At 38.2% G+C, this 24,950-nt stretch overlaps 2 protein-coding genes across 4 annotated transcripts; one reads left to right on the top strand and one right to left on the bottom strand.

The window, feature by feature from the left end:
* Positions 1-750: 750 nt before the first annotated feature.
* LOC124596590 (adenosylhomocysteinase-like 1) lies at positions 751-3,313 on the bottom strand. 2 transcript variants are annotated; one of them, XM_047135783.1, is made up of 2 exons: positions 2,913-3,313; positions 751-2,828 (listed from the first exon to the last, which is right to left on the bottom strand). In XM_047135783.1, exons 1-2 carry the CDS (start codon positions 3,064-3,066, stop codon positions 1,477-1,479), a joined length of 1,506 nt encoding a protein of 501 aa, XP_046991739.1. In that variant the 5' UTR covers positions 3,067-3,313; the 3' UTR covers positions 751-1,476. The 2 variants fall into 2 exon arrangements, with proteins under 2 accessions (XP_046991739.1, XP_046991738.1); XM_047135782.1 differs by having other exon boundaries at positions 751-3,313.
* On the top strand, positions 3,252-23,846 carry LOC124596591. Of its 2 annotated transcripts, XM_047135784.1 has the most exons (4): positions 3,255-3,719; positions 3,807-3,875; positions 22,493-22,613; positions 22,734-23,846. In XM_047135784.1, exons 1-4 carry the CDS (start codon positions 3,669-3,671, stop codon positions 23,474-23,476), a joined length of 984 nt encoding a protein of 327 aa, XP_046991740.1. In that variant the 5' UTR covers positions 3,255-3,668; the 3' UTR covers positions 23,477-23,846. The 2 variants fall into 2 exon arrangements, with proteins under 2 accessions (XP_046991741.1, XP_046991740.1); XM_047135785.1 differs by lacking the exon at positions 3,807-3,875 and having other exon boundaries at positions 3,252-3,719.
* The last annotated feature ends 1,104 nt before the right edge of the window (positions 23,847-24,950 follow it).

The following is a 24,950-nucleotide window of genomic DNA, read 5'->3' as shown; positions in this document are numbered from 1 at the left end:
AAGAAAATCTTTTACCAACTTCTGACTGTGACACCTTCACAACTATCCTTGTTTAGGATGCTACTCTCACAGCAAATGATTCTGCCACTAGACTCAGCTACTAGAGTATTCTAAGCTCTGTACTTCAGCAGTGATTATATGAACACTAACTGGAGTGACTTTTGCCAACCCTAATCAATGTACACCAAACATTTGTATGGTTCTAACTTCACTGACTACCCGAGCATGCCTTTACTTCATGAACATTCTCCCTCTGCATAATTACATTTTCACTTATATTTCAAAATATACAGTGTAAAAATGAAAATTATTTGTCAATCCACAGTATCAAATAATGAAGCTCCCACCCCTCCACTCCACCATGCCTCTCTAACTACAGAGTTTCTACAAATTTAGCCATATAACAGTAAAATTACATGGTTCCATTAGTTTGAGGATTCAAATGCAATAATTATGAGACCCTTAACATAATTTAACGCAATTGCTTGGCAAGGAGTATGATAGTGGCTCCCATTAAATATTTGTTGAATTGACATCAATCTGTTGTGTAGCGCAATGTCTAGGTAGGTTACACATCGATAGGGCAATAAAAATGTATGTGATGTGAAAGTTTTGGTAACAGATTGACCTGTAGAGTCACCCGATTTATACATTCCTGCTATACTTAACACATCTTTTATTACAGAATCAAACTGCAAAATAAATTCAAAATAGCTGTATTATCTAATAAGACATGTCCAGTGAATATATATATATATTTAAACAATGAAAAATGCAAAGGGAGCTACTACGTAACTCCTAGCCAATTTCTTCGTTCAATTTGGTTTCAAGCAGCTTAGCTTATGAAACACTTCCAGCTAGTATCACAAATGAACGACTAAATTGCTTTGGTTACTGTAATCCCTAAATTTGCAATGATGAATGATGGACTATGATTGAGTCCAGGTACATACAGTGAGAATCAATAACAATATAACTTACAGTCAAGTATGTAACAAAGTTGGGGGCAATTTCATTTCACTTGCTACCAGATATTTTAGTTTTTATCCTCAGTCTAATAATGAATGCTTAACACAATACTGATGTCTATTAAACAGAGTCAAAACATTAAAATAATTACTTCAGTAGCAGCCAACATTTGCAAACATTATATCATTCCTGATGCGAAAAAAGAAAGCAAGAGAAAAAGAGAGGGGTGGAGAACATTCATGGTAGAAAGAAGGTCAGCTTGAAAATTTCTTCAGTCTCAACGAAAATACATCCACATAGATCTTTCTTACAGAAAGTACCAGTTAACACATGAAATATAAAAAAAGTTCCATGAACACCTTGGAAATATGGTACGTGTAATGACTTAATGTAAACATTGTGAGGCTGAAGAAATTTTGCTCCAAGTATGGCATACATCAGAATGGACCATGAATAACATGTGACCTGTGGTGAAAAACAGGAAAATCTTTTCTAAATATCTTTAACTCAGTAGCGATAATAGTTCGGCTTGAACGGCCCTGCCTTGTTAAGGCCCATGTATTTGGCCTGTTCATCAGAAAGTTCTGTTAGATGAGCATCAAATGTAGGGAGATGTAAACTTGCTACATACTCATCCATCTTCTTTGGCAAGAGGTACACATCAGACTTATAACGACCATGAGGTGCATTAAACAACTCAATAAGTGCAAGAGCTTGCGTTGCTGAGGTGATAGACACAACAAAAGACGGAAGACTTGAGCAGCTGAGATTGACAAGGCGTCCTTCTGCAAGGAGAACAATCCTTTTTCCATCTGGCCATATAACATGGTCTACTTGGGAACTAACCTTCTCCCAAGTCAGATCAGGAGTACGCAGACTATTCACATCAATTTCCGTGTTTGAATGTCCCATGTTACACACAATGCAACCGTTTTTCATTTTGTCCATATACTCGCGCGTTACAACATTTTTATTGCCTGTGGCAGTTATCACTATATCGACAGTGCGTATAACCTCGTTTAATTTGACTACGCGAAACCCATCCATGCAAGCTTGCAGAGCACAAATAGGATCAATTTCTGTTATATAAACAATGCATCCTAAGCCCTTCAGAGCTTGACTACAACCTTTACCAACCTCACCATAACCACATAAGACAACCTGTTTTCCTCCGAACATAATATCTGTTGATCGTTTCAGACTGTCAATTATAGATTCTCTACAACTATATAAATTGTCAAACTTCGTTTTTGTCACGGAGTCGTTAACATTCATCGCAGGCACTGATAACTTTCCTGCTTTTGACAGCTGATACAGGCGGTGCACTCCTGTGACACTTTCTTCCACAATACCTTTTATGCTTTTGAAGAGGGAAGGATATTTCTTTAGCATTAAGTGGGTGGCGTCTCCTCCATCATCAAGGATCATATTTGGTTGCCAATTCTCAGCATTAACGCATTTGTCTATGCACCACCAAAAATCTTCTTCCGATTCTCCGCGCCAAGCGAAAATTGGGAAACCTGCTTCTGCTAATGCAGCAGCAACTTCATTTTGAGTTGAATAAATATTGCATGCTGCCCATCGAACTTGGGCACCTAGCTCTGCTAGCGTTTCAATTAGAACGGCAGTTTGTGCGTTAATATGGGTACAACCAACAATTTTTGCCGACTTCAAGGGTTTATCGTCACTAGCCCGTTTGCGCAGTGCCATAATACCTGGCATCTCCTGCTCAGCAATTTCTATTTCTCTTCTACCAAAAGCATGCTGTTTAATATTTCTCACACAAAAATCTGTAGCCCCTGACGAATTCTTCTGCACCTTTTCTCTTGGAGAAACAGGATCATCTTCTGAACTGCTACCTGTATAAGAAGCAGAACTGTAAGAGTCCGTCGAAGACGCTGACAAGGAACGACTACGGTAGCGACTAGACTTTTTCAGCGCACCTGATGATTTTGCGTCCAGTTTTGTCCTTTGTCCTCCGAACGACTCTGATCCTTCCACATGAATATTAGTACCCGGATCGGTTACTGGAATGTCAGTGACTACAGACGGATCAGCTTTACTTGATAATAATATCCCGCCAAAATTTTCACTCATTTTTACTTCACAGATTGGAGGAGTTGTGTAACAGATATTTCCGTTTAAAAGTTTCGCTCACTATTGCACTTTACCACTCACGTTAACGCACGAGAAGGGTAGCATTTGTAAGTGTCAAACATATACAAAGTACTCACAGTTACACACCGAAGCTACCACTCCTCACAGCGATCTAACTCTGCACTCTAATTACTGCCAAGTATGTCACAGGCGAAGCATAGACTGCGACGTCGATCCTGCGCACTTCGATGCAAGTCAGTCCAACACTTTCAAGAGGTATCTCGGAAAGATACTGACAACCCCAGACGCTAGTGCAGTACAGTGTAGCTGCTTGATAAATTTAGAATCCTTTAGATAAATCTGATAAGAGGATTATCAGCCAAGAAAAGTCGTAAACTCGTCATTTAAATACACACACTGTCAATCAAAAACAATTTTTGTATCGTTATGGTACACAATCTGTAATAAGAAAGCACGGACAAGTGACAAACGCAGCGCCAAACTCGAGATAAAGTACGGTTTGTGTAGGAATTTATATTTGCTCTTCTGCAGCATATTTTAACGCCGTAAAGTGTTATTTGATTTATGTATCCAGCAAAACAATGTCTCAAGAGTTACATGTGCTACAATGTTACTCGTGTGAAACATTCCAGGTAACCTGATAGTAGATTAATGGCAGGATTCAGCTGTTCGTCAGCATAGTCCATGACGTGTAGATGTTGAATGTAATTACATTTCAGGTCCATATTGTTAAGAAATCTAAAAAATGGGATTGCAAAATATGTGGGGAAAGGCAGTCAATAAAGAAGGTGAGTGCTATATTTTGCCCACAAGTGAGTTTCTGTGTCTGCATCTCAAGAAGGTAACCAAAAGTGAGTTTCAACGATTATAAATCTGATTCTAATGGTAATATCTACAGTAAGAGTGAATTTTATTTGCCACTCCGAAGTCACGAAAATAGGAATAGTACTATATCTATGTAACAGATCGATTTGACAGGCCAGTACCATCATGTTTCTGGGGACGTTGTAATTGCGACGGTAAATATACCCTGAAACCACCTTGTTTCTTATCAAAGCGTGAGATTTTTCAGCACTTCATGTGAACTAAATGAAAGGATAGGCTTGGAAACAAGCATTGGGAACATTCATACTGTCTACAAAGTACAGAAAAGGGCTATGCAGATAATAACAAATAGTAGCAGTAGGGCCCATTGTACTGCTTTACTATAAAATAATAATAATGTCGTTAATAATAATACTGTCTGTCATGTGTGAATACCTTTCCAGACTACACTGTACACAAGAAAAAATATTCATCTGTATACTACAAACAGCTCAATATATGACCATAAAACTAGATCCAGTCACTACTTTATACCTATACAGGAAAAACGAGGGGAAAAAACCTAAACTGTGTACTACATAATGGCCTAAAATTGTACAACAGGCTGTTAAGGGTGTAAATGAACTTCATGCCTTTAGCTAAAAAGTAAAAACATATTTATTAAGTAAAAGCTTTTATGCTGCAAATGAATATTTAAAATGACTGAAGATAACCTCTTAATATTCATGAATACCCCTTACATCAAGCTACATTGTATGGCATAATTATAAATAAATTTATATTTGAATATATAAAGACTAATTAGCCTATAAGAACCATAAAAATTGCAAGAATCCATGTATGTTTATCAAATAAGAAGCACTGTACCAACTATTGATGACATCCATACAATTTGTGCTGTTCTACAGGAGAATAAATATACCTATCAGTCAATAATATTTGAATCCATTGTGTATTGTATTCTCTGAGGCATAATTTGGGAGCCAGCCCAGAATTTGCCTAAACAAACCACATAACTCGGGTGTACAAGCCCATGATCATTAATCTACTGCACAGATTCGGTCTAGCTCTGGTTCCGCTCCATGCCTCACCAGCTAGTGTTACGCTACACAAGCAGGAATAGACAGATTTTTTTAAATTTCTTTTTGAAGGTTCACATACCCTCTTACTACATGCATGTTTCATTATTCTTGTAATTGCTTTTTGCTTTCTGAACACTGGGGTAAATTTCTCCAGAAGTACACAGCACCAACTGTTTAAGTTCTAGTATTATTGCACAAGCTTTGTACTACATAATATTCTAGTTTTCTCTCTCTCTCTCTCTCTTTAAATTTAGGGGTATGATATGAGAATTCCATTTAAGATGTTGAGTGTGGATCCCAAGAAATTTACTTTTGGTAACAGTACTAATTGTGCTCTTATCTTTAATCAGTAGCCCAGTGTCACTTGCAAAATAGTATGGCTGATTCCCCAGCATCTAATGGAAACTCATTTGTAAAAAAAAGAGAGAGAGAGAGAGAGAGAGAGAGAGAAAAAGAGGAAGAAGAAGAAGACATAAATCCTATGGAACATCAAAACTTATTCTATCAATTCTGGAAAGATGAACCTGGAGTTCATTTCCTTCAGTGGGATTATTTATGGGCAGAGTCCGTACGAATTAAGTCAGACAAAGAATTGTCTTACCTTAATTGTATCTGATGTTATTGAGGGTAACATTATGTTAAAATACAGATAACGTAATAAATCTGTGTTTGTTATTTCAAGAAAAAATTCCTTGCTTGTTTTATTGATTTTTTAAAAGCAATAATGTTCTGTTTAAAATTATACCTGTGGTTTAGAATTCTATTTCCAAGTTTATTTTCTGTAGGTGTCCAATTTATTTTTAGAATGCAAAAGTAATTTTTCTATAAAAGATATTGATGTTTTGTTTGTTCTGTTGGTTAGTATTATACAGTGCTACATGCCCCAAAAAAGAGAACTTACACTTTTTCGTTAAAAAGATATATAAACAATTGAAGATTTTTTCCATGCTACATTAAACTACATATTCTTACGTATTGTTCTCATGATTCGAAATCTAGTCTTGTTGGACATAGTATGTTAATTCTTGTTAAAGATATTTGATATAATCAGCTTTCAAACACACTCAATGCCTCCAACATAAACTTGCAGACTGTTCCTAATAATAGTACTTTCATGCAGTCTGTGTAGAACTGACATTAGCAATTCACTATGTTGATTATGTGTCCAACTGAGTCGATATCTTCGTGTTCAACCACCACAATCTTCAAAATATCATGAATCGGAAGTGAGCACTTTTGGTAGTGTTTCTGTCTTGCAGCTGAAAATCTGTATCCAGCAGCTAGTCTATGTGGTAGCAGTCTGTGTGATAGCTAGTCTATGTGGGTAAGACAGATCTTAGTTTCACCTCAATGTGTGCCATGTACCAGTAGTTTTAAGGTAAAAAAATCACTAGTGGGCAGCCCCTGGAGCACCTGCCAACCTTCTGTTGTACAAGGCTTACTTGTTTGGGAAAGTGGGGCTCTGTCTGAGACAACGTTTATTTCCCTAGCTGCTTGTGAGATTCCAGTGGACCAAACATAAATCAAAACTACTCCAGGTGGGAAGGGTATACCATCAAGTAGGACAACAAAGAAAGCTCAGATGGTCAGTTCACCTGAGTAGTAGTTCCAGACAGATTGTAATGGGGATGCTGGTATGCCATACTACTTTCATAGTAATTAAGAGAGGATATGAAACCTTTGAAAAGATCTCCCTTTTCTGCATTCACAAAGGTTACTGAGGGTACTGATGTCTTTAAAAAAGTATACAGCAACTTTGAAATGGTACTCTACTGATAGAAACAGCCATGCCACACAGTAACATTATACGCTTGGCATCAATCAGTTTATGTTACAAGCAGATAGGATGCCAAGCACCAAACTCAGAGGGCTGGGTATCTTACAGATTGGTTGACATGTTTATGCTATAGTTTAATGAATGACATGTGTAATTGGAATTGCAGTGTTGTATATGCTGTCAGGGATGCTGACAAGTACATACTGATATAACAAATGAAATAATTTTTTGGATTAGCGATGTTAGGTGACAAGCCAAATTACTATTATGACTGAAATTATGCAATAAAAGCATACTAATAAACAGCAAAGCAATTTAATGCACAACAACACTCAATCTACTCTATTTTTGACCACAACTTGTAAATAACCTTCAAAGTTACCACAACATGGAAGCTTACCCACCATTGCCATTAGCAGACATGAACCAGGAAACAATGAAGAAAGATGAGGTAGAATCACATCAGACAACAGCAGAAACTGTAGCACTTGATCAGTCAGGTGTAGAGCAAGCAGGATTAAGCCAGATCAGTTCAGAACTAGGTCAAAGTGAAATTAGTTGGGAATTATGTTTGTAAGACATATTATTGCACATATGTAAACAGGTTAACATCATCACAATCTCAAGTGATCGAATTTCCAAGAACTTCGTAAAATGAATGGCAAACTTTCAGAAGTAGAAAAAAAAAAAAAGAGTTGTAAAGCAACAAGGACCTTAAGAGGTTAGACAATGCATTTTCAGAAATAAACAATGACCTTAAGAAGGTAGACCAATCAATGTTGACAGCAAAAAATGAACTAAGCAATCAGATTGCTTAAGTCAAGAAAAAAGTTGGGTGACCAAGTAGCGGCTGTTACTGACCATGTAGATAAGCTAGATGAAAAGAGTGTAAAATGTAGAGACAGGGTAACCAAAACAGGATCCAGATTGGATACAGTTGAACTGAAAGAAACTAAAGTAGAGAGTAAATGTAAGAGGGAAACTGCAACTAATAATAATCAAATTCTCAAAGTAGTAAGACTTTGAATAAATATTCTTTATTTCACATGTATGGCCACAAATTTTTATGTCATCAGACTACCAGTTTTGGTCTATAATGACTGTCTTCAGATCTGTTTTATTAAAAAAAAAAAAGTCCTAATATGATGATGCCACTACGGCTCCAGCATATTAGGACATGTTTTTATAAAACAGGTCTGAAGATGGTCATTATAGAGCGAAACCGGTTGTCTGATGACATAAAAATTTGTGACCATAGACATGAAGTAAATGATATTGATTCCATTTTCGGGTCAATGTTCAATTCGCGACTGTGTCGCAGTTTGAGAGACTAAGACTTCGAGTGATAAAATTGAAGAGCTAAAGAAAGATGTAACTAAGACAGACAAACATTGTAAGTCTAACATATCCACGTTACAGGAGAATGTTATTAATGTTCAAAAGCAAGTGCGATTATTACATGGAAGCATTCTTTAATGCTTTGCATAGTAACAGATCCCATGATGTAGATTTCTTGGAGCACTGAAAGGATGATTTACTTCCAGTAATGAGCAATGATTTAAAAATTACATTTGCTGAAAGATTTCTCAACAGAGGAGTATTATCTTGGGATAACCAACTTATTTGTCACAATTTGACATTTGAAGAGTTTGAGAAATGGTTCTTGAAAAAATTTTGGCATGAGGCAGAGCAGGCTGTAATTAAAAGTGAGCTTCTAAATGGGCCACTTATAAGAGAGCAGAAGGGGGACATGAAAGAATTCTGCAGAGGTCAGTTAAAGAGTTTGGTTCATTTGGGTCAGCCTTTGGATGACTTAACTCAGATTGATTTATTTAAGAAGACCTCGGTTACCTGAAAGGATACGGTGGGACATGGTTTATGGGTCTTATGACTCAGCTGATCAATTTCTAAAGTATGTAGACAAACTAGACAGAGCACTTGTGAATACAGATTGACAAAACTTTGACTACGTGAGACCAAAATGTACAAATAACAAGTGCAAAAACAGTAGTAATAAAGGAAAAGTTAGTGGCAATATTTACAAGAATTATTACCCAGTTGAAGAAGAATGGGTAGCTTTGAGGGATGAAGTGGTGAAGGCAGCAGAGGATCAAGTAGGTAAAAAGACGAGGGCTAGTAGAAATCCTTGGGTAACAGAAGAAATATTGAATTTAATTGATGAAAGGAGAAAATATAAAAATGCAGTAAATGAAGCAGGCAAAAAGGAATGCAAACGTCTCAAAAATGAGATCGACAGTAAGTGCAAAATGGCTAAGCAGGGATGGCTAGAGGACAAATGTAAGGATGTAGAGGCTTATCTCATTAGGGGTAAGATAGATATTGCCTACAGGAAACTTAAAGAGACCTTTGGACAAAAGAGAACCACTTGTATGACTATCAAGAGCTCAGATGGAAACCCAGTTCTAAGCAAAGAAGGGGAAGCAGAAAGGTGGAAGGAGTACATATAGAGGGTCTATACAAGGGCGATGTACTTGAGGACAATATTATGGAAATGGAAGAGGATGTAGATGAAGATGAAAGGGGAGATATGATACTGCGTGAAGAGTTTGCAGAGCACTGAAAGACTTGAGTCGAAACAAAACTCCAGGAGTAGATAACATTCCATTAGAACTACTGACAGCCTTGGGAGAGCCAGTCCTGACAAAACTCTACCCTCTGGTGAGCAAGATGTATGAGACAGGCGAAATACCCTCAGACTTCCAGTAGAATATAATAATTCCAATCTCAAAGAAAGCAGGTGTTGACAGATGTGAAAATTACTGAACTATCAGTTTAATAAGTCACGGCTGCAAAATACTAACATGAATTCTTTACAAACGAATGGAAAAACTAGTAAAAGCCGACCTCGGGGAAGATCAGTTTGGATTCCGTAGAAATATCGGAACACGTGAGACAATACTGACCCTACGACTTATCTTAGAAGTTAGATTAAGGAAAGGCAAACCTACATTCCTAGCATTTGTAGACTTAGAGAAAGCTTTTGACAATGTTGACAGGAATACTCTCTTTCAAATTCTGAAGGTGGCGGGGGTAAAATACAGGGAGCGAAAAAATATTTACAATTTGTACAGAAACCAGATGGCAGTTATAAGAGTCGAGGCACATGAAAGGGAAGCAGTGGTTGGGAATGGAGTGAGACAGGGTTGTAGCGTCTCCCCGATGTTATTCAATCTATTGAGCAAGCAGTGAAGGAAACAAAAGAAAAGTTCGGAATAGGTATTAAAATTCATGGAGAAGAAATAAAAACTTTGAGGTTCGCCGATGACATTGTAATTCTGTCAGAGACAGCAAAGGACTTGGAAAAGCAGTTAAATGGAATGGATAGTGTCTTGAAAGGAGGATGCAAGATGAACATCAACAAAAGCAAAACAAGGGTAATGGAATGTACTCGAATTAAATCGGGTGATGCTGAGGGAATTAGATTAGGAAATGAGACACTCAAAGTAGTAAAGGAGTTTTGCTATTTGGAGAGCAAAATAACTGATGACAGTCGAAGTAGAGAGGATATAAAATGTAGACTGGCAATGGGAAGGAAAGCGTTTCTGAAGAAGAGAAATTTGTGAACATCGAGTATAGATTTAACTGTCAGGAAGTCGTTTCTGAAAGTATTTGTATGGAGTGTAGCCATGTACGGAAGTGAAACATGGACGATAAATGGTTTGGACAAGAAGATAAGAGAAGCTTTCGAAATGTGGTGCTACAGAAGAATGCTGAAGATTAGATGGGTAGATCACATAACCAATGAGGAAGTATTGAATAGGATTGGGGAGATGAGAAGTTAGTGGGACAACTTGACTAGAAGAAGGGATTGGTTGGTAGGACGTGTTCTGAGGCATCAAGGGATCACCAGTTTAGTATTGGAGGGCAGTGTGGAGGGTAAAAATTGTAGAGGGAGACCAAGAGATGAATACACTAAACAGATTCAGAAGAATGTAGGTTGCGGTAGGTACTGGGAGATGAAGAAGCTTGCACAGGATAGAGTAGCATGGAGAGCTGCATCAAACCAGTCTCAAGACTGAAGACAACAACAACAACAACATTACCCAGAGATAGAACAAATATGAAATAACCAGAACTATAATGTGGGCAGAACTGGTAATCAAGTGTTTGAAAATAGAAGCAGACAGTGGCAAGAGCACAGTCAACCACAATCACCTTTTAGATCTAATGATGGAAAAAGTGGTTCATTAAACTGAAGAACTTCTCTGATGGAAACAGTGTTTGTCTAAAAATGTTCAGTTTGGTGGTTCAGATGTGTACAGCCGTTGTGGTTATTTCCAAGTGGCTACTGAGGCCATTTGTAAGTTATGGTTACTTGGTGGGTTACTTACAAGTTTCCTAGTTTGTGTTATTGGAATGGTTGTTTGGACCAATTGGTTTGGATGTTTTTGATGACAACTTCCTGTTTTTAAGATGCGTGAGTGTGTCTTTCGTTTGCCCCTTTACTACTTTGTGTGTGCCTGTGTAATGTTTGGTTCTGACTTTGTTGTGGTAGGTATTATGGTATATAGTGAATGACTTAGCTGCCATTTTTATTTTTGTTTTAAATGTATGGTTGAGTCTGGTTCATTAGTAACAGGGAGTGGGTTCAGTGTTGATTTTCTCTGTATGAAGAGCCTTTTGGGTGCACAGTTTGGTTTCACACTGGTGTTCTGCTATTGCAGTGTAGTTTAGGCTGTTGAGCTGTAATATATAGGTCATGCATTTCATCTAATATTATTTCATGTAGATTGTGTTTGGATACAGGGCGAACAGCACCATGTTTTTCTAGGTTAGTGAGGACATGTAAGAGTGTGCTTGAAGTTTGTCATGTTTGTGTAAGTTATTGTTTGAGTTCCCATTCTTATGGAATCTTTGGAGTTCATTGTCCTGCTCTTTTATGTTAATACATATGTTATTTTGGTTTTATTCCAGTCAATTCCCATATGGATGTTTCAGAGTACATGTTCCTTTATGTGTATTTATACATATGGTAATCAGTCAGAACATTATGACCAAGGACTGATGACCATAGATGTTAAGTCCCATAGTGCTCAGAGCCAAGCCATTATGACCACCTAATAGCTGGTATGTCCAACTTTGGCACAGATAACAGGGGCAATGTGTCATGGCAGGGAAGCAATGAGGCCTTGGTAAGTCACTGGAGGGAGTTGCACTACATCTGCACACACAAGTTACCTAATTCACTTAAATTCTGGGGAAGGAGCGATGAGCTCTGACGCCACATCCAGTCACATACCAAATGTGTTCGATCGGGTTCAGATCTGATGAGTTGGGGGACTAATCCATAAATTGGAACTTGCCACTGTGTTCCTCGAACCATTCCATCACACTCCTGGCCTTGTGACATGACGCATTATCTTGTTGAAAAATGCCCTGCTGTCAGGAAACATGATAGTCGTGAAGAGAAGTATGTGGTCTGCAACCAGTGTACGACACTCCTTGGCTTTATTGGTGCCTTGCATGAGCTCCGCTGGACCCATGGATGCCCATGTGAATGTTCCACAGAGCATAACAGAAGCTGCTGCCAGCTTGTCTCCATCCTGCAGTATTGGAGTCGAGGAGCTGTTCCCCTGGAGAATTACGAATTCATGCCCTCCCATCTGCATGATGGAGGAGGTATCAGGACTCATCAGGCCACACAGTGCTCTGCCACTGCTCCAGTGTTTACTGCCAATGGTCATGTGCCCATTTAAGTCATAGTTGCATGGGTCATTGGCTGCAGAGGCCCATTTTTAGGAGTATTTGATGCACTGTGTGTTCAGACACACTCTTACTCTGCCCAGCATTAGTCTGATGTTAGTTCTGCCACAGTTCGCTACCTGTGCTGTATGACCAGTTTGCCTAGCCTACAATGTCTGACATCTGTAATGAGGTGTGGCCGCCCAACCTTACAACTTCTGGACATAGTTCCACCATAGTTCCGCCACATGTTGAAGACTCTCACCACAGCACTTTCAGAACATCTGAAAAGTTGTGCAGTATCCGAAGTGCTCGTGCCAAGCCTCCGGGCAATCACAATCTGCCTTCAGTCAAACTTAGATAGATTGCACACCTTCCTCGTTCAACACACAGGCAGCACGCTCGCTGATACTACATGCACCGTGCTTATGTCTGACTAGCAGTTATCCCACACCAGGTGACACTGCTATCGCCTGGATGGGTTTATATCAATGGTAGGTTGGTGGTCATAATGTTAGCTATTGGTTTTACTGATTGTCTTCTATTAGTTTACTTTATTGGCTATTGTTACATATAAATACAGGATTTCCAGAATGAGATTTTCACTCTGCAGCGGAGTGTGTCCTGATATGAAACTTCCTGGCAGATTAAAACTGTGTGCCCGACCGAGACTCGAACTCGGGAACTTTGCCTTTCGCGGGCAAATGCTCTACCATCTGAGCTACTGAAGCACGACTCACGCCCGGTCCTCACAGCTTTACTTCTGCCAGTATCTCGTCTTCTACCTTCCAAGCTTTACAGAAGGTCTCCTGCGAACTTGCAGAACTAGCACTCCTGAAAGAAAGGATACTGTGGAGACATGGCTTAGACACAGCCTGGGGGCTGTCTCGGTCGGGCACACAGTTTTAATCTGCCAGGAAGTTTCAGTACAGGATTTGCCGTACAAGACATTCTATGGCAATTGTTTGTCAACGTGTATCATATATGTTACTTTTAACCCTGTAGGTACATGTTGATGGTGGATATTACTAATATTGACAAAATTGTTTTATGTTGACTAAATTTCCTGGAATTAGCAGAAACATTGCTGAATTGTTTCACTGTTACTTTGGAGATACTGTATTTATGGTCTTTTACTTACACAAGTTACACATTTACTATGCCACTGTGGTCATGGACCTTAGGCATGTGACTTGGTTGCAGTATGGTAATATCAATGGACCATGTGTTTATACTTTTTTGTATCTTTAATGCTGTTTGTATAGTAGGTTTTAGAATATATTTTATGTTGTTTGTGTGTTAGAGGTCATTAGAGTTCATGTTATTATTTTGGTGGATTTGCATTATCCAGTGAATGTTTGTTCATTAGGCTTTTGCTGCATTTGTTTTCTCCAGCTGTTTGGTGTTATGTTATATCAGTTTTTTGAATTGTTTTTGGTATATCCCATATTCATTGTTATTCTGGTTGGGGATATATGTGTCTTCGATTGCTTTGCTGATTTAATTTATTGTATGCATTACATTACGTCATTCATGTACGTGATTATTAGATTAAAAATTTGTTTTGTATTTGTAACAATATAGCATATTTTTACTAATTAATTTTATGATATGATTGATCCCCTTTTTAGTCCCAAACTGTGATTTTTGTTGTGTGTATTCTCGTACTTTACAGTCGTGCTGTGCACATTTCCATATACAGGGGCCTGAAGATGATGCTTTTTGGCATTGAAACTGGTAGCATATTTTGAAGAGATGATGTTGGATCACACTACAGCTGTTGGTTTCAGTTATTACTATTCAAGTACTTAAGGTCTAGCTGCTGTGTCCCACTGTCCTCGAGTGTTTACCAGAGACTTCTCTGATGGTGACCCACAATGTGAGAGCTGATGATGATGATGATAATGCAGGGACCACTAATAATGACAAATATTTAAGCCTTAATTGTGATGATGACAGAGTAGTAGAGGTCTTTCAAACAAATACAGCTGCAGCTGATGAAGAATATTGGAGTGGGTTTGGGGTCTACAAGCAAGGAAGTAAAGAAACAATAGGTGATGAGAATTGTTTGTGAAAAGGGATTTACACAAGTTGTTCAGTTAAGAATTTGGGGGTGGACTAGAAAGTAAGGACAGTAGAGAATTCAAGATATTGGAGCAGAAGAATGAGGACAAAATAGATAATAAGATAACTAATGTTGTTCAAAGGGGAAATAAGTTAAATGAAGATGCTGAAGAGATGAAAGATGAAGATGAAGAAGAAGTGGGTCATTATGTTAGTTTATGTGAAGAAATTGTGTTAGGAGATGAAGAAAGTGAGGTTTCAGATATTGTGAAGCTATTAGATGTATAGGGGGAGAGGCCTAAAGAAGAGGAGGATTATCTGAAGCTCTTTTCGTTGAAAATGCTTAATTCTATTCTGTCTGATAGTAACAGGGGTGAAGATAATTTAAATAGTGAACAAAATGTACAATGTGTGATTTACAAAATTTGGATGAATTTAGGGAAGGTGTCTTGTAACGATTCCTTTTGGAAAAAATTAGCAGCAGTTGATAAAAAACTCTATCTAGATTGTTGGAAAGAGTACCAAAAAGTATTTTATAGCTATTGTAAAGAAAGACAGCAATAGAAGCCAAAAATCCAAATAATGAATCTGCTCTGTATGAGAGTGGTAGTGGGGAGTTTCTTACACTTATTTGGAGATAAACAGAATTTCAGGAAGAGTTGCTAATTTTCTGTAATATCAAATGTTAGTAACATAAATAACATAGTTCTAACTTAAATCTGGGCAAAAATGTTAGAATTCCATCCATAGTGGAATACAAATGGAATCCTCAGGGGGTATTGTAGTTCTTTAAATATGGTATCAATCGGTTCACTTTATAACCAGATCAGATGCCAAGACCCAAACTTGGGGGGGGGGGGGGGGGGGGGGGGGGGGTAATGGCAGTTCAGTTGATATGTTTGCTCCAAAGTTTGACAAATAACACTTGTAACTGGAATAACAATCTTCTAAATGCTGTCATGGACATTGACATGTACTTACCAACAAAACAAATTGATGACTTCCTTGCAGTTAGTGATGTTTAGTGACAAATTCCTACAGTGATTGGAATTATGTAATAAAACAACACTAAAAAGACCAAACCGTGCAATGTGTAACAATTCTCAATTTACTCTGTTATTGACCACAACTTGTAAAGATCCCTCAAAGTTACCACAACATGGAAGCAACACTGAAATTCATGAAACACATAATTTACACAATTTTACACTGAACTGCCAAAGAAACTGGTATAGGCATGCGTATTCAAACACAGCGACATGTAAACAGGCAAAATACAGCACTGTGGTGACAACGCCTATATAAGAAAACAAGTAGCTGGTGCAGTTGTTAGAATGGTTACTACTACTACAATGACAGTTTATCAAAATTTAAGTGAGGTTGAAAGTGGTGTTATAGTTGGCACATGAGCGATGGGACACAGCATCTCTGAGGTAGGGATGAAGGGGGGATTTTCCTGTATGACCATTTCATGAGTGTACTGTGAATGTCAGGAATCCGGTAAAACATCACATTTCTGACATCGCTGCGCCCAGAAAAACACCCTGCAAGAATGGGACCAACAAAGACTGAAGAGAATCGTTCAACAGGACAGAACTGCAACCCTTCCTCAAATTGCTGCAGATTTCAATGCTGGGCCATCAACAAGTGTCAGCATGTGAACCATTCAACGAAACATCATCAGTATGGGCTTTTGGAGCCGAAGGCCCGCTTGTGTACCCTTGATGACTGCACAACCCAAGGCTTTACTCCTTGCCTGGGCCTGTAAACATGGACATTGGACTGTTGATGACTGGTAACATGTTGCCTGGTTGGATGAGTCTCATTTCAAATTATATCGAGTGGATGAGGACAACGTCATGAATTCATGGACCCTGCATGTCAGCAGGGGACTGTTGAGGCGGGTAGAGGCTCTGTAATGGTGTGGGGCGTGTGCAGTTGGAGTGATATGGAACCCACGATACATCTAGATATGACTCTGATAGGAGACACGTATGTAAACATCCTGTCTGATCACCTGCATCCATTCCTGTCCATTGCGCATTCCGACAGACTTGGGCAATACCAGCAGGACAATGTGACACCCCACACATCCAGAATTGCTACAGAGTGGTTCCAGGAATACTCTTCCAAGTTTAAACACTTCCGCTGGCCACCAGGCTCTCCAAACATGAACATTACTGAGCATATCTGTAATGCCTTGTAACGTGCCATTCAGAAGAGATCTTCACCCACTCATACTCTTAGTGTTATAATTGGCACATGAGCAATGGAACACAGCCTTTCAGAATTCATGGTGTCAGTTCCCTCCAGCACTACTTCAGACATTAGTTGAGTCCATGTCGTGTCGTGTTACAGCACTTCTGTGTGCATGCAGTGCCCTACATGATATTAGGCAAGTGTACCAGTTTCTTTGGCTCTTAATGTATATTGCAAATATTGTTTACCGCTTCTGAAATTTATATATCACTAGAAAGCTCAGATGACAGAGAATCCAGAAAACCCAGAGAACCTTCCACATTATATCAAATTTCTCGGACTGACGGTTTATTGAAACAAATAAGAATTAAATTGATCAGAAATAACATATTTAAACCAGAACTGAATTATCTCGCTGTTAATACGAAAACTCCATGTTTATGTTTATACCGTAATTGAGAGCACTGAACAAGTCACAGCTCTAAGAAACATAACTTTAAAATATAATTTTGCCGAGCTAATTGCAAAACTCACTCAGCAGTCAAATAACATGTCTTGTTAACAGCCAAAACTGAAAAACATGTTCCCATAATCAAGCACTGGTGTAACGACATTTAATTTATTTAAAAAGCCTCATTAACACCTGTCCTATTTTTAATGCTAGTATTGTTGTTTGGTAAATACCTCTGTAAGAAAGTAGCACTATGAGTTTGTCAAAAACCTTAAAGTTTTCTTTGGCAAAACTGACCTGTAATGTGTACACCCAAGAGTCCAGATGTGTATACAGCATACTCCATAAATTTACCTACTGCGCAACAGTGATGAAAGTGATGCAATGTATAATTGGGTAGATATTAACCTACCAGTGAAGAAGTGAAGATATTTACCAGCCAACAGTCTCGTTATTCATTTAAGGGGCAACAGAGGACATTAAATTAAAAGCTACACAGAATGTGGGAATACACAACACAACTCAACAACTAGAGAAGAACAATGCAATGAAAGATAAGTACAAATGCTTCAGTTTGCCCCTGTTCAGCTAACCTTGCAGCAGTGGAATTTGTTGTGCATACCTCTTGACCTATGAGAGCACTTATGAATTTCAGACAGGATAGTTGAGTTGCAGTTACAACAAAGAATGTGTAAAGTTCTAGAGTGTAAGAAATAAGGTGACTATCATGTTGTAACTGAAATTCATAACATTTTTAACTTCAGCTAAGATGTAGTTACGTGCTCAGATATAATGGAGATAAACCTCAGATAATACCACATCAGTGGTGACAAGCCAGAACAAATCAACAGTGCACATGATGTCAATTTCCCTAACAATTTGTTCCTAAGTGAATGCATTTTAGAACAGCATGGCCAGTAAAAGAAAACTTTTAACAATGGAAGAAAACAGACATACAACAATGAAACTTCTGGCAGTTACACATTAAACACTGGTGTGTGCAGGGATGCCAACCACATTTCACTCCAACACACCATTGGTGTGAAATTACGAATGTTGTGGAAGTTTTTGGACAAACTTCATAAATTTAAAAATACGAGTTGTGGCTAATGTATACATGTGTACTGGTGGGAATGTACATCAACACTTACAACAAAGATGTGTAATATTAGTTACACTAATGGAAGTTGTCTAATTCTATGGAATGTAAAAAATTTTAAAGTTTATATTATCTACCATGTTTCATTTGTTGGTTATGGTTTGGTCCAAAACCAGTCACCACAAATAAAAAAAATTAATGCAACTGTGATGGAAACTGAAGTTAAATAAAATTTAGTAATCCAAGTTGCTGGTGCTTGCTCCTACATTATATTAGAACTGAAGTACTTGTCGTACAATTTTCTGCTGCTGTTGATGTGGTGCCACCGCCAGACACCACACTTGCTAGGTGGTAGCCTTTAAATCAGCCGCGGTCCGTTAGTATACGTCGGACCCGCGTGTCGCCACTGTCAGTGATTGCAGATTGAGCGCCGCCACACGGCAGGTCTAGAGATGTCCTAGCACTCGCCCCAGTTGTACAGCCGACTTTGCTAGAGATGGTTCACTGACAAATTACGCTCTCATTTGCCGAGATGATAGTTAGCATAGCCTTCAGCTACGTCATTTGCTACGACCTAGCAAGGCGCCATTATCATTTACTGTTAATCTTGTAATGCCTGTACCGTCAGACCGATGTTCACCCATTATGGATTAAAGTTACGTATTCCAGCAGCTACGTACTTTTCTTGATAGTATAATTAGTTTACCTGTTCCAGACCTCACGCCAGCCTGCGTGAGCTTAAACGCGTGCCTTTCGGCTTCCTCCAAAACCCCGTGAATTGGCTCCTGCCAATTCACAACAGTTGATATGAGATGCTGACCAGAAATCCCTATCTTCTTTCTGTTTCATTTCACTCGCCCCCTCTTATATCTAGACTGAGAATTTGCATTTTTCTTTTCAGATTTGCCTACTTCCCTACTACATTCAAACTTCTGGCATTACATGCTCTCACTCGTGTGATATTACCCTTTCATTGTTACTCAGTCTTTTTCTCATTGCTTTCCCTTGCCAGTCCCCTCTACTATCAGACTTATTTAGCATATTTTCACTATTTTTTGACTTACAGAATTATCTTCTGGGACAGTGCACACACAGTAAATACCAGCAGAAATAAGCCGTACAATTACTGTATAGCACAGATAACTGCATATTTTGCAGAAATCGGTTTAACGATGGTGGAATTCTGATACTGACTTGCCAATAAGTTTACTCCTTAATGATTTTTATTTCTGGCAATAAAAATATGTGTCAGCTGATCTATGATCCACACAGTGACAATGTGAGACAAAAATAATTTTCATATAGACTATGCCACCTTGTCTAGAGTTCAGAATGAACATGTGTACTGTGGGGCAAAGGTATTCAACAAGTCCTGTCTAAGATAAAGCAAGAAATTGGGAACCTAACCATTTCAAAGGAAAGTTTAAACTCACATCTCATTTGCCAGCTTTTCTAAAAATTGTCTGAATATGTAATTTGAGAACCGAAAAGCTGTATTAGATGTATGTCAAATAGTAGTGTCTGTTATACAACTGTGTGAGAAGTAGTAATGTGCTGTAAACAAAATTCTATACTTGATGAAATAGGTAACTATTTTTCTTTGAAAAGTACACTGTCTGACAAAAAAGAGTGGAGCACACACAAGACATGGTCTGATGCCAGTGTAACTTTGTACACGTATACATTATCAACAGGTATGTAATTGATTAGAGCTGTAGCTCTATGTGACTGGTGGAATGGCTTTGAGTACTTGAGTGTATTTAGCTTTGTAGGGTATATTAGGAGTGTGAACAGCATCAGATGTTACATGATCATTGTGAAGGACATAGAGATTCTGCTTACTTGTGTTAAACAGCATTACCAGCAGTTTGAAAGGGCCCTCATTGTGCAACTCCACTTGGTTGTCCGATTGAATTGTGCTGTATCCAGTTCTGTGAGGCAGTTGGATGTGACGTTGCCTTATGTTGGATTGAATGGGAATGTGGGGGAAAGCACACTTGTTGTCAAGGTTCTCATCGACCACATATAACCAGCTCAAGGAAGTATTGCCATATTGTGCACCAGGCACATTGTAACCCTTTCATATCTGTGTCTGCCATCCGAGAACAAGTAATGGCCTTCTTGCAACATTCTGCATCATCCTGCACCATTGGTCGGAGATTAGCAGCAGCAATACTTGAGAATTACCATCATATGCATAGGCTGCAGTTAGCACTACAATACAAACAGCTGCATTTGGGATGGTGCCATGACTGGAAAGCATGGACTGTTGACGATGGGGACACATTGTGTTCAGTGATGAATTGCGGTTGTGCACTACCCCTGATGACCATTGTTGGTGAGTATGGTGGCAACCTGGGAAGGGGTCCCATTCTTCCAACATTTTGAAGAGGCACAATGGTGTTGCTCATGGTATCTGGGAGCCATCAGGTATGACTTCAGGCCATGGCTAGTAGAGACTGAGGGAATTCTGACAGTACAATGATACGTTGTGGACATCCCGTGTCCTCATCTGTTACCTCTCATGCAACAGTATCATGGTGCCGTTTTTCAACAGAAAAATGCTTGTCTACACATAACATCTATCTCTGTGAACTGTCTGCATGATGTAGCAGTTGTTATGTAGCCAGCGAGGTCCGTAGATGTGTCCCTGATAGAACTTGTCTAGTACCATTTCTGGCTGTTCCAGCAGTCAGGATGTCGAAAGCAAGTTACAACAGCTGTGGTCCAAGTTGCCTCAGGAGATGTGATCATTATGACACACTTGACAACTGAATAAGCATAAGCAACCAGGCCAGAGGGGGTGCAGCGTCATATTGCCATGTTCTTTGTAAATTTTAATCAATTTCGTAATCACTGAAATAACATCACATCCTATGAGGTTTCATTTCGTTTCCTCCCCCTTTCTGGGTGCTTCCCCACCAGACAAGGTGGTGTATTAAGCTGAATCAGCGTATATTTAACATAATTGTGGGAGCATCAAATTTCTTTCTCATTTCCTTGGTTAAATTTATCTGGCATAAACATGAGTAGCATATAGTTTGGCGATAGTTTATTGTTAATACAGTGTATAGATTAATTTTATGAGTCTTTTGTTAATGTATAGCTTGACTCGTTCCACATACCTGAAGGTTCTCCATTGTCATGAGAACTACATAACATGATAAATATTGTTAAGCATTCATTCATTTAAATAGTAGTGTAAGTGGGAAGGGAGCACCTTATTTCAAAGCAGTATAATTTTCTCTATTTCTATGATGTCCATTTATTACCAAAAAGAGAGAATAGCAGATTAATGGTGATTAATTGATAATATAATGAATAGGATTAAATTTGGACTGCCACATCTGTCTTACTCAATGGGAAATAAAAGGGATTGTCAGGAAACCTTTATGTAGCTACTTGTATAAACATGTGTATTAACAGTTTTAATTTATAATACAAAGGAAAAGACGTAAAACTAAGGTCATTATATGATGAGAGGGTTGATTTCCAATAATTTCATGTAAACATGAATTCATACAGTTGCATTTAAAATTTTAATATTTCATCTAGCTCATCTTGATTTCTCAGCAGTTTTTGCAAGGAGTCACAAACTGTATATATTCATAGTGCTTCAAAGTGTGTTTTGTAATGTTCCTCATGTTTCAGTTGATTTCAGTAAACCTAAGAGAACCTAGCGAAGGAGTGCATTCATAGTCATGGACATTACAGCTCACTTCAGTAATTTTCTTGTATTGTGTTTATGACAAGATTCTTTGTGTCGGAAGTTAACATCAAGTTAGCCGGCCGCTGTGCCCGAGCAGTTCTAGGCGCTTCAGTCCGGAACCACGTTGCTGCTACAGTCGCATGTTCGAATCCTGCCTCGGGCATGGATGTGTGTGATGTCCTTAGGTTAGTTAGGTTTAAGTAGTTCTAAGTCTAGGGGACTGATGACCTCAGATGTTAAGTCCTATAGTGCTCACAGCCATTTGAACCATTTTAACATCAAGTTGAATTTGATGGGGACCTCATCCGAAACTAGATATTATGTTTGGAGAGTTATGCAATATAATTGCAATCTTGACTGTGCATTATTATGTAAAGTGAAACTAAAAATGATGACATTATTAGCCAGACTGTGTGTCTTCAGTTGAAAACACTGAGTTATTTATTCAAATTACTATCACTATGTATTTATATTATGATGTCATGTTGATTTGCAGGTGTTTGGAAGAGGAAGTGGAAAGGACTGTAGAGCTCATGTTCAACGACTCAATGAGGATAAGAGGAGGAAAGAGACCTTTGTTTTAAATAGGAGAATACAAATCCAGTGTGCAGAAAATGGTATAGTGATAGTAACAATGTTAATCCAGTACCGATTGTTTTTCTTGTAGTAAAAAGTAGTGTGTACATGAATGAAAAATCCAAACTATATCTATACATTACTTTTTGTTTCTATTTCAGCTGTGGACACTGGAACAAATATTCCAAGTGTAACAAGTAGTAAATGGAACAAATATTTATCAGATGAAGATGATGATGAACATTCTGATGATTCAGTGCCTTCTGAGCTAGTAATCTCAGGTGCATCAAAAGTGTGTAAACAGCAGACCATTCAAAATTATTCTGCCAATGGCACTGTTAATATCTGTGGAGAGAATATTGGTATCTTACCAGGGAACCGGAATGAAAAATTAACACATTTACATAAAACCCCTTTTAATGAGAATGAAGACATACCACCCCATGTTAGTGAAAGTTCTTTTACATATTTCTCTACAGGAAATTATACTTATAGTGATTATAAATCAAGAGGCACCAACCGCATTTGTGACTTGCAAAGGAATTCATCTCCTCTCTGTTTTACTTTGCTACCAGAAACATCGACATCTACAGCACTGTTAAGTTGTGACAGTCAGCAGGAAATTGTTTCTGATATTAGTTCAGATAACTTTGCTAGTAACACATGGAATACAGTTTTTGGCAAACAGCAGCTGTGTGAAACAGATGTTGGAGATATTATCCCACCCAAGTGTGAAATAAAGAGACAGGAAGAGGAGAAAGCTACAATGCAGTTACCGTCACATATTTGTAGAAGCTATGTCACAGACTCGGGCAATATAGCAAAGAACTTGGAAAAAAATGTTAAACAAATTTTTTCTGACAAATATAATGAAGATGAGCTAGATGAAATATTGAAATTTTAAATTCAATAAATGGTTACATTATATTAGCAGTAAAATAAGAAACAATAAATTGGCAACTGTTCAGTAGATATTTTTATCAGTAGGGCCTACTCTATAGTAAACAGCTTACAGTGTGTGCCTGAGAACAGTGACTAACAGGAAGGCAGTTCAAAATGCACTACATACTTTGAAATGGACCCAAGTGATTACCAGCAGGCCAGTTGCTTTGGAAGAAACCAGTGACCTGGCAGTTTTTTCAGTGAAGTAAACACTGTATATGCTTATAGTGTCTCAAAGTGTGTTTTGTGTAGTTTCTCAATTTTTAGCTGGTTTCATTAAACCTAAGAGGACATTCAACTTGATAACCACAACAGGAATATGTTCTTTAGAAACCTCCTGTCTTTTTCATTGTGATTTATGTATATATCTAACATTATTTGAAACAAATTGCTACCTTGACAGCTTGGTAATTTGGTACATGTTTGTTTATTCCATAAGTATGACTCATAATTACATAACATAGTGTGGCTCTAAAATGGTGGGATACCAGCAGCATTTAGGCAGAAAGTAAAAAATAAAGATAGTGCAGCTCAGAATGTCAGGAACATACTTTTACATTTGGACTCACAGCAGAATCATATGAAGCAAACAATTTATTATAGTAGTACAGAATTATATTACTCATTCAGAGTACATGAAGAGGAGGTGGGAGGGAGGGGTTGGGTTGTGCTGCTTTCAAAATGAGACTTTAACTACACATATTCTGTACCAGTGCAAGATTTCATAGAATATAACAAACATATCAGTGTCTCCTGTCTCACAGTGAGACTTACAGAAGTGTTTTTGATTGGATGCTGGTATGTGTATGTACATGAGTATGTCTCTTTAGGACTGCTGAACATGTCAGTACTCAGACCATATAGTGACTAACACCAGTTCTGTTACCTGTGAACATATTTTTCATGTCTTTTTACATTTCAGGCACCCACAGTACCCCTAAAACAATTTTTAGGCAATTGCGCATTTTCTGGCTGTTAAGAGTAACTTGCGTGGTGCACTTTACTTACTTTCACTTTCTGCCCTGTAAAAGTGTGGTGGGTAATGAACATTTTGAATGGAACTAACAACAAAATACTAAATGATGTTCAGAAATTGCACAACACATTACAATACTTGTTACAAACTATCATGGGAATTACACTGGGTGTGAAATCTGGTCTGGCTGAAATCATGATAAGAGTCGCATATCTTTGTACCATTATCTGTCATTAAGTAACACAAGTATGTATTGAGACTTTTTGGTGTGTGTGTGTGTGTGTGTGTGTGTGTGTGTGTGTGTGTGTGTGTGTGTGTGTGTGTTTTTTTGGGGAGGGGGGTTTGAAGAAGTGTTTTAACTTTTGCATAGTGTCTTAACTCTTGCAACATTGTTGCAAAGTGAAAATGAAATATGATATTGCAGTGCTCTTGTCTGTAAGAAGTACAATGCTGGTTTGAG

The sequence above is a fragment of the Schistocerca americana genome, chromosome 2, assembly GCF_021461395.2.
Source record: "Schistocerca americana isolate TAMUIC-IGC-003095 chromosome 2, iqSchAmer2.1, whole genome shotgun sequence".
Taxonomy (NCBI): Eukaryota; Metazoa; Arthropoda; class Insecta; order Orthoptera; family Acrididae; genus Schistocerca; species Schistocerca americana.
Note: the sequence above shows the minus strand (reverse complement) of the source record. Positions and strands in the feature narration are given on the sequence as shown.

Bases quoted from the DNA above. Each gene is read 5' to 3' on its own strand.
- LOC124596590 (XM_047135782.1), bottom strand. From the start codon at position 3,066: ATGAGTGAAAATTTTGGCGGGATATTATTATCAAGTAAAGCTGATCCG.
- LOC124596591 (XM_047135784.1), top strand. From the start codon at position 3,669: ATGTCTCAAGAGTTACATGTGCTACAATGTTACTCGTGTGAAACATTC. The intron at 3,876-22,492 runs GTGAGTGCTATA...GTTGATTTGCAG, and splicing joins AAAGGCAGTCAATAAAGAAG to GTGTTTGGAAGAGGAAGTGG. The intron at 22,614-22,733 runs GTATAGTGATAG...TTTCTATTTCAG, and splicing joins AATCCAGTGTGCAGAAAATG to CTGTGGACACTGGAACAAAT.